Here is a 9423-nt window from a genome sequence, read left to right on the forward strand (position 1 = left end):
TCTCCTCTAACACCTTCCTCTGTCTTTTCTACCTGGAGCTCTCTCGGTCCTAACGCCCTCCTCTCTGTCTCTCGTGCCCAGCTCGTGACGAGGGTCACCCCCAGGAGCCGGACGAGCCTCTGATAGACGAGTGCTGCCTGCTGCCCAGCCAGCTCCTGGTCCCCAGCATGGACTGGCTGCCCATCAACGACGGCGTCATCACCAAGATGCAGAGCAAGCAGCCGCTGCGGCTGCAGTTCGGCAAACCCTGCTCTCTCCCCGGCACCAACTCCAACACACAGGTGGACATCTTCTCCCGGTGAGGCTGGATCATTGATGGATCGCAATAATTGTTGTTAAATGCTAATTAATGTTAATAGTTTTGACTGTCACGGTGTAGGTGCATGATGGTTATTGCTCACTCTTGAACAGTTGTAGTCTTGGTCTCATGATAATAAGTGATAATAAGTCAACTAAACCAGGGCCAGATAACTCTGTTATACCCGTGACACTCTTACTGTCCTTCGTCTGCGTACATGATCTAATCGCTTCTTCCGTCTGTCTGGTCTGCGTCTGCGTCTGCGTCTGCGTCTGCGTCTGCGTCTGTGTGTCTCTGTCTCAGGAGCCCAGGGTCTCAGCGGATGGATAACCTGCGCTGCCTGCACCTGGGTGTGTATCCCACTGAGGACAGCAAAGCCTGCACCAGGTGAGGAACACACACACACTCACCTTCATCTTTCACTCACTCCCTCACTCTTTCACTCACGCCCTCACTCTTTCACTCCATCACTCTTTCACTCACTCTCTCACTACTCCCTCACTCATTCACTCTTCCACCCTCACCTTTCTCACTCCCCCACTCAAAGGGGGGACCCATCTGTTTTGGGCTGTCCGGGTAGAGAGATAGAGATAGAAAAGGGAGTTTACTCTCATCCCCCATTAGGGTTTCTCCCTCACGTTAAGCCAGTCTGTCACTCCTTCTAAGTATTTCCCTCCTCTCCTTCCTCCCCTTCTCTCGCTCCTTTCCCATACTCTTTCATTTACTGTCATCCCTTCATTATGGGGGAACCCCCCCTCCCTTTTAGGGGGCATTGTAACTTCTCCATAGTAACTCCATCTATCCTCCCCTGCCCTTCCTTTCTTCCCCACTCTTTCGTTTATTCTCAGAGCCCTTGTTCTGTTTTTCTCCTTGTGTCTGTTCCTCTCACTTCTCCTCCCCAGTTTTGCTTCATGCCACTACTCTCTCTTTCTCCTCTTCTTCTGTTCTTCTGTTCCAGCCTGTCACTCCTTCCTCCTCTTCTCTCACTCCTTTCCCCAACTCTTTCATTTTTTGTCATCCCTTCATTCATCCCTTTAGTTCCACTTCATGCCACTACTCTCTCTCTCTCTCTCTCTCTCTCTCTCTCTCTTCTTCTGTTCCCTGTCTCTGCATCTCTCCATCGTGTCCTCTGTTTGAGGGCGTTCTAACGGCCTCGTCTTCTGATATCCCATCAGCCAACTGAATCTGAATGTGTTTCTTCATGACCCCAATAACTGGATCTATTTGCATCAGAATGTGAGCAGAATGGAAAGAGGCCCGAATGGGCTAAACTGGGTCATGTGGCCCGAGCGGTTCTGAATATTCATCACAATCTGCTCCTTTAAATGCATTGATATAATTTGCCCCCGGTCCAGACTGATCGTATGCTGCTCACCCTAGTTTCTCTGGCGGACTGAGCCATCCCTTTAAGTTATCTTTCTCTTCTATCTCTCTTTTCTTCCTCCCTCCATACTTCTGTCCTTTCCTTCCCTCCCTCTCTACTTCCTGTTTTTCCTTTTTTTCATTTATTGATTGTCTGAAATGATCATCTTTATGTATCTGTTTATTTAAGTGACCCTTATTTAAGAGATGCTTTTCTGGATATTTGTGCAAAGCCCTCTAATGACCTGTTGTGAATGAGGTGCAATGCTGTAATACCTTTGCCCTCCCTCTGTCTGTCAGTCTGTCTGTGAAGCATTCAGAATTATGCTTATGAATGAAGTGTGCTGTTGTGTCTGAAGTGCACTGCTGTGATGACCTTGGCTCACTCCCTCTCCCTCTCCCTCTCCTTCTCTCCCTCTACCTCTCCTTCTCTCCCTCTCTCTCCCTCTCTCTCTTCCTCAGGTGTGGCTGTGTGACCATGCTGCGCTCCCCCAATAAGACTAATGCCATGAAGCAGTGGGAGCAGCGCTGGATAAAGAACTGCTTGTGTGGGGGGCTTTGGAGGAGGATCCCCCAGGTTCTCTCCTGACCTCTGGGGGGCTTTGGAGGAGGATCCCCCAGGTTCTCTCCTGATCTGTGGGGGGCTTTGGAGGGGTTTCAGATCGTAAAGTGACTTATGGTCGAATCTGAATGACAGTGGATTCTGAACCAGAGGATCACAAGTGTGTGTGTGTGTGTGTGTGTGTGTGTGTGTGTGTGTGTGTGTGTGTGTGTGTGTGTGTGTGTGTGTGTGTGTGTGTGTGTGTGTGTGTGGTACCCACCTGCCCAACATCTCACCTGTGCAGTAAAGGAGCTCGTCATCTAGTTGAGATCACGGAGTCTCTGTGATTGACAGCTGTCTGGACCCTACTACTGTGTGGGCCGTCACAAGGCACAGGATGTGATGTCAGCATGTTTTATGCCATTGGCGTAAGAATTCACTGCTCAAGGCTCCAGACCCATCAAAGGAGCACCACAGCACCATTTTGAGTCTCTTTGAAATGTACTACCCGCAATACTGTGTTGTGTGAAGTCCATGTTAAACTTCTCCTCAGAGAAACCTCTTTTCTTGTGTAAATATTATTACTTTTTTATAATGATCTCTCTGTCCTTTTGTACTGGGTATGTGAAACAGAAGCCTAAAAGACTTATAATGGTCAAGCGTGTTTGTGTGAGCTTGTTAAAACTGATTTGGCTGTAGTGAAGACTCACAGCCACAGGGGAGCACTGTGTTTCATTAAATAAAACAAACAAAAAAGTCACGATTGGGAGAGATTTTCTCTCCTTGTCTGTCATAGTAAAAAAGAACCATGAGGCAATGTAATAAAGCTGGGATTTGTATGAAATTGAATAATTCGCTGTCTGCTCAGTGTGACATTTTAATGCTGGGTTACTGTGTTATTCAGGTGCCTCGTCGTAAACACACACACACATACAGACGCACACACACACCAGCTGTGACTACGCCAGAGGGGATCCCAGAGCTGTCAGGTTTCAGTGTTTCCTCAGAGTTAAAACATCTTTATTCTCAGCATTTAGTCATCTTACCTGTTCATCAGCCCATTTTTTTCAGATTTTTTATTGAAACTAACTGTGGGCCGGTTTCTCCTGCTGAAGTCGTGTTCTTGGGTACATGCAGATGGAACCTTTTTTTTTACACTGATTGTTTGGACCTAACCTGGTGCTAACAGGTTGAAGTCTAATGGCTTTCCGGGTCAGTGTTTGTCAGTGACACCTACCACAAACCATGGGTTGGTCAGTCTTTCCTGAAACACACACACACACACCTGCAGTGATGAGCAGCAGCTCTGGGTCTGGGTTGGCTTCATGCTGTCCTCCCAGCCAAACACTTATCTGGAGACGCTGGCATGTGATGCTTCAGACTAGCGCCTCTGGATGTCCCTGGCTTCAGAGCGCGCCGAGCCCTTTCTCCACCATGTCGGCCTTCTTAAGGCACGCTCCTGCGCTCTCCTGCACTGGCAGTGGAGACAGCACCTGAGACTAGAGGGCTCTGATTGGGTTCTGATGTGGTTCTGATGTGGCCCAGCGTGTCGACTGTGGTGCCTCTGTGCTGCTGTGAAGATCAGGCAAAGATGAGAGGCCACAGGAATCACCATGCTGCTGGGCTGGACCCCGCCCCCCCCCCCCCCCCCCCACACACACACACACACACACACTCTGGCAGGGCAGGGGGCTCACTCAGGCGGGCCTCCAGCAGCCTGGATCTGCCACGGATGAGTACCGAAGGCAGCGCTGCTGTGTGGATCAGGTGAGAGGAGGTGAGAGGCCACAGGAGACAGCTGCTGGGCTTCACCTCCTCCCCCCCACCTCCCTCGCTGTCCAGTAGTGGGGTTACTCAGGCATACCTCCAGCCAGCTCCTCAGCCTGCTTCACCTCCTCCCCCACCTCCCTCGTTGGCTAGTAGTGGAGTTACTCAGGCATACCTCCAGCCAGCTCCTCAGCCTGCTTCACCTCCTCCCCCACCTCCCTCGTTGGCCAGTAGTGGAGTTACTCAGGCATACCTCCAGCCAGCTCCTCAGCCTGCCAGCCCAGAGACAGCAACACGCACATCAGCATCCAGCCCCGCGCAAGACAAGGGAGGAAAAATCAATCAGACTGCAATCAGTCATGCCAGGAGCCATACAACACGTCTCACGCACGAGAGAGAGAGTGAGCCAGGACCCATATAACAGTCTCACGCACGAGAGAGAGAGAGAGTGAGTGAGAGCGAGAGAGAGAGGGGTGGAAAGTGCATTTTCACAGCCTGACGTGTCCAGCGGAGTGAAGAGAATGTGTTCCACGAAATGATAATGAGCTGGAGGTGACCAATCAATTACACGAGGACATGGCTACGATTTTAATTCAATTCACTTTTATTTAATTACATGGGGTCGTTTATGCTGAGCATGTATTACCTCAAGGTCCTTTTACAGAGGAGGAGGCCAACGCCCCCTAAGCAAGAACACGCTGGCAGTGACGGGGAAGAACTCTTTACCACAACCCGCATCAAACAGGAGGGCCCATCCCAGGACACAGCAGAGAGAGGAGGACTGGGAAGAGAGTGGCACAGTCATGTAAGTGATGGCAGGCAGTATTTGTATCAGGAAGAGTTTGAAATGATAGATGATAGAATGTGGTTGCAGAAGAGGTCAGTAGTCTCAGTTACCCTTTATGAACATTGACTTGAAATAAACAGCTTCTATTTAAAAATACATAATATAGGAGAGAGGGTATTTAGACTCCATCGGCTTGGTTTTCTTTTTCTCCTTTAACAGCCGGATGCTAGATATGGCCGAAGGACTGAAGGGTCTTGAAATTGGGCAAGAAGATTGTAAATGAAAGCTGAATGAAATGACCCTCTCTCTCTCTCTCTCTTGGTCCTCCCACCATGCCTGCGCTGAACTGCACTGGAGGAAAATAATGAATCCAGGGATTTTTCACAGACATTCACGAGCGGTTGGGGATTTATTCGGCTCTGTGACACCCCGGGGAGAGCGGCTAAGAGGGTGACCGCTAATGAGTTAATTTCGGCTGGAGGTCGGTCGCGCTGCCGTTAGAGTTTGGTCGTTAGCTCCGTCGCACCTGTGCCTGATGTGTGCACCTGGGACCGCCTCTTGGGAGGGCCACCACGTGGCCACCGGTACCAGCCCTCTGAGGTGTCCGGAGCGAGCGCCGTGCAGACCAAGCAACCATCGGCCTTTTCCGGTAATCACGACGTCGATTTACAGAGCTGTGATAGGCTCTGACTGTGGTTGGAAAACGAGGTTTTGCTCCTAGTGCAGGGTGTGTGCGTATGTGTGTGTGTGTGTGTGCGCGCGCATGTGTGTGTGTGTGTGTGTGTGCGCGTCTATGCGTGTGGGCGCGCGTGTGCATATGTTTGGGTGATTGGTGGGCAGCCGTTGAACCGCTGGGAGTGTTCCGGTATGAACACGCAAGTGCACTAATGCACTGTAGTTTCCCTGTTCTGCCTGGGGGTCTATCACATGTGACTGTCGTCTCAAGGAGACAGCATTATTTTGTGTGTTGTGTTAGTTTGACACGACACGGAGCAGATTCATCATAGAGTCCTCAACCACTCCTGGTAAAACCACACTGCAGACAACGTGAAATCACATCATACAGCCATTAAACACAACTCGCTAAAATTCAAACGTGTGTTATACAGGGCAGACACAGCGTGTAGAGTGGTGTAAAACCTGGGAATTACAAATAAAAAAATGCAATTGTAATAACGCGTCTATAGATTCGTGAGGTGTGCAGTCCGGTAAGTGGCTCACTAACAACCGTCTCTCTTTGCTGGACTGCAGGCTACCTCTCAAGCGTTACTGTCTTCTGCGTGACTAGCGAGAGAGGGTGCATACACTAAAGTGGCGTTTAATTAGCGCGGAACGGACCAGAGGAACAACCTTGCAACTCCACACTCGCTCACTTCGGCACCGTGCGCACCCCCTCCCTCCACCTATCAGATCATGCTGTCTTTGTACTTCGGTGTCTCCGTTATCTGTATCTAACACCCACGCTTGACACACTACCGAGGCTCACAGACCGGATTTTACCCAGACATCATTGGAATGCCTGCTGCGGAACCTCTTCGTTGCTTTTCCTGATGCCGAGTAGCTCCTGTAGGTGTTTCCTGCAGCATCCGCGCGAGAGAGACACCCCCCGGGTGGACATCGCCTTTAGCCTCTCCACACTACATTTCAGTGACGGAGCACCACGGCTCCGTGACTGCCTGGCGTAAAACGTGTGCAGAAAGAAGAATGTGAATGGAACTGGAGTTGTTCGTTAAATTCTGTTGCAGCCGACGCATACCGCTTTGCTCAAAACACACCTACGCCGTGACCCCTGCGGTGAAAATCATTCGCGTTTACTCAGGTAAGGTGAAGTGTTTGACAGTGTTTTGTTTTGCACACCACAGTAGGCTAACACCCAGGCGCGAGAGACCGCACTGCCGAGATGGTGTTGTGAGGGGCGCGATGCTGCTGTCGCATTGGAGATGTTGAGCACGAGATAGACAGCGATCAGAGAGACCGTTATTTGCGGTGGTCCGATTTTACATGCTGCAACCTACAACTCTTTACTTTTCATGACGTCCCGCGCTGCCTCTGGCTTCTCATCCGTTTTGTTGTTTTGTTTTTTTAGTTTTAATTCCGTTCTGAACGATACATCTTAAAGCTTTACCATGCGACACTGCAAACATATTGGTAAAATATGTATTCCATTGCATTGTGTAAAAGAACGCAAATATGCAAATGTGGTGATATGCGTCGAGCACATTTTATTATATAGATTTTGTCACATTCTGATTTATATTTATGTTAATATTGCTTCCATTCCTCCATTGAGAATATGACAGTTGATTTTATTATTGCTACAAATGTCATGCTGTTGGATGGCCAGCAGCATTGGATCTCCACGAGTGTATTGATTTGCAATTTACTGTCATCTTATGGGAGGCAATTATCGTGGTTTGGACTCCACACCCATCAGTATCAATACCCACCTCTGTCACACACACACACACAGAGGGTTGTTACCATTGTCTCTGTGTGTGTGTGTGGTATGTGTGAAGTGTATGACAGGCTGTTGTGTGAATGCCTGTATGCGGGGGCGCAGGGGTGGTGATGGTGCTATATTGCTGCCTGTCATATACACCTTTTTCAGTTTCACGGTATCATCACATGTATAAGGTGACCAGATGCTGCAGGTGGTAGTGGGAGGAGACATGTGGACACTAGAGACGTGTGGACACGAGAGACGTGTAGTTAGGACAGTGTGAACTGATAAAGGGAAACACACTAGGGAAACACACACACAAAGTCCCCTCATTCTCACGTTTGAGGACGGGCATTTCAATCAGACCTGAGGGGGTGTTTGTCTCCCTGTGCTGTGTGTGCCCTCTGATTGGCTGCAACTAAATCTGCTCTCTGCCATGCTGCTCGTCTCAGTGTGACCATAGACCTCACTCTGCTGAAGCCTGGCCGGCAAGCATACACACACACACACACACACACACACACACACGCTGCACACATACACACACACTCACGCTGCACACATACACACACACTCACGCACACATCTCTCTCTCTGTCTCTCTTCCCTCTTTCTCTCTCTCTCTCTCTCTCTTTCTCTCTCTCTCTCTCTCTTCTCTCTCCACTCTCTTTCTTCTCTCTCTCTCTCTCTCTCTCACGCCTGTCAGCCATGTGTGTGGTTACACTAGACAAGCACCAGCTCCATTTCTCATAAGGAAGCTCAAAGTTCACTTACACAGTCCCCATCTCTCAGGATATGAGCTTCTCTTCAACACAAAAGGCTGTGTGTGTGTGTGTGTGTGTGTGTGTGTGTGTGTGTGTGTGTGTGTGTGTGTGTGTGTGTGTGTGTGTGTGTGTGTGTGTGTGTGTGTGTGTGTGTGTGTGTGTGGTGTTGGTACTGGACCAACACCGATCTGCACAGCAGATGAGTGCTTGCTGGGAAACTTGGTGATGAGCTGCTGGTCTAGCTCAGTTTGCATCTGTTGTTTTTCCTCTGTGCAGTGTTCTCATTGGCCGCTTGGTTACAGAACAACACGTGAGTTTAGTGTGACTACAGGATAACGGTCACGTGCTGCCTTGACCTTCAGTTTAAACATTTAAAAAAAAATTAAAAAAACGTAGCTTCTATGCTAAACTGAGACTGACATCACACGGCTGATCAGTGATCCATGGTGGTGATTGGGGTGAGTGAGGCTGATCGATCACGGGCCGGTAGGCCAGGGGGCTCATGGGATACCTGATGTGTGTTTTCAGGGTAAGCCTGTGCCGTGCGCCACCATGATATCACCCAGGGAGAAAGTGAAGAAGAAGCCCCCGAAAAACAGCCTGACGCTGCTACCCTGCTTCTACTTTGTGGAGGTGGGCACAGAGATACAGAAATATATATATGTGTGTGTGTGTGTCTGTCTGTCTGTGTGTGTGTGTGTCTGTCTGTCTGTCTGTCTGTCTGTCTGTCTGTCTGTCTGTCTGTCTGTCTGTCTGTGTGTGTGTGTGAGAGAGAGAGCGAGAATATTTGAGTGTGTGTGTGAGAGAGAGAAAGAATATTTAAGTATGTGTGGATGTGTGTGTGCGTTTCTCTCTGTGAGACAGAGAGAGAATATTTGAGCATGTGTTGCCAGGAGTGCACAAGTGTGTGTCTATGTGTGTGTGTGGATGAGTATACGCATATATCTTTATGTGTGTGCATGCTGGTGTGTGTGTGTGGATGAGTATATGTGTATTTTTTTATGTGTGTGTGGATGAGTATAAGTGTATATCGTTATGTGTGTGCATGCTGGTGTGTGTGTGTGTGTGTGTGTGGATGAGTATACGTGTAGTATATCTTTATGTGTGTGTGTGTTTAGATGAGTATATGTGTATATCTTTATGTGTGTGTGTGTGTGTGGATGAGTATATGTGTATATCTTTATGTGTGTGTGTGTTTAGATGAGTATATGTGTATATCTTTATGTGTGTGCATGCTGGTGTGTGTGTGTGTGTGTGTGTGTGGATGAGTACATGTGTATATCTTTATGTGTGTCTTTTGCATGTTTTTTTTTTCTTAGTTGACGGACAGGTAGATCTTACAGCAAGGTGTTTCTAGGAGTATGAGGAGGAAGCCATGTTTGATGAGACAGGAACATCATGTTCCCTCTCCCCTCCACATTCCTAGAAGGACCGGAATGTTACAGAGAGGATTCTGCTTCCACT

At 48.9% G+C, this 9423-nt stretch overlaps 1 protein-coding gene across 1 annotated transcript in view; it reads left to right on the plus strand.

The window, feature by feature from the left end:
- Positions 1–2397, plus strand: part of med16 (mediator complex subunit 16) — an 11138-nt gene extending 8741 nt beyond the window's left edge. The window contains exons 12-14 of the mRNA XM_012823206.2: positions 82–298; positions 602–685; positions 2123–2397. Of these exons, the coding sequence (XP_012678660.1) occupies positions 82–298; positions 602–685; positions 2123–2249 (428 nt within the window). The 3' untranslated portion in view covers positions 2250–2397. The remainder of the gene's footprint in view (positions 1–81; positions 299–601; positions 686–2122) is intronic.
- The last annotated feature ends 7026 nt before the right edge of the window (positions 2398–9423 follow it).

Source organism: Clupea harengus, chromosome 10 (genome assembly GCF_900700415.2).
Source record: "Clupea harengus chromosome 10, Ch_v2.0.2, whole genome shotgun sequence".
NCBI classification, from domain to species: domain Eukaryota; kingdom Metazoa; phylum Chordata; class Actinopteri; order Clupeiformes; family Clupeidae; genus Clupea; species Clupea harengus.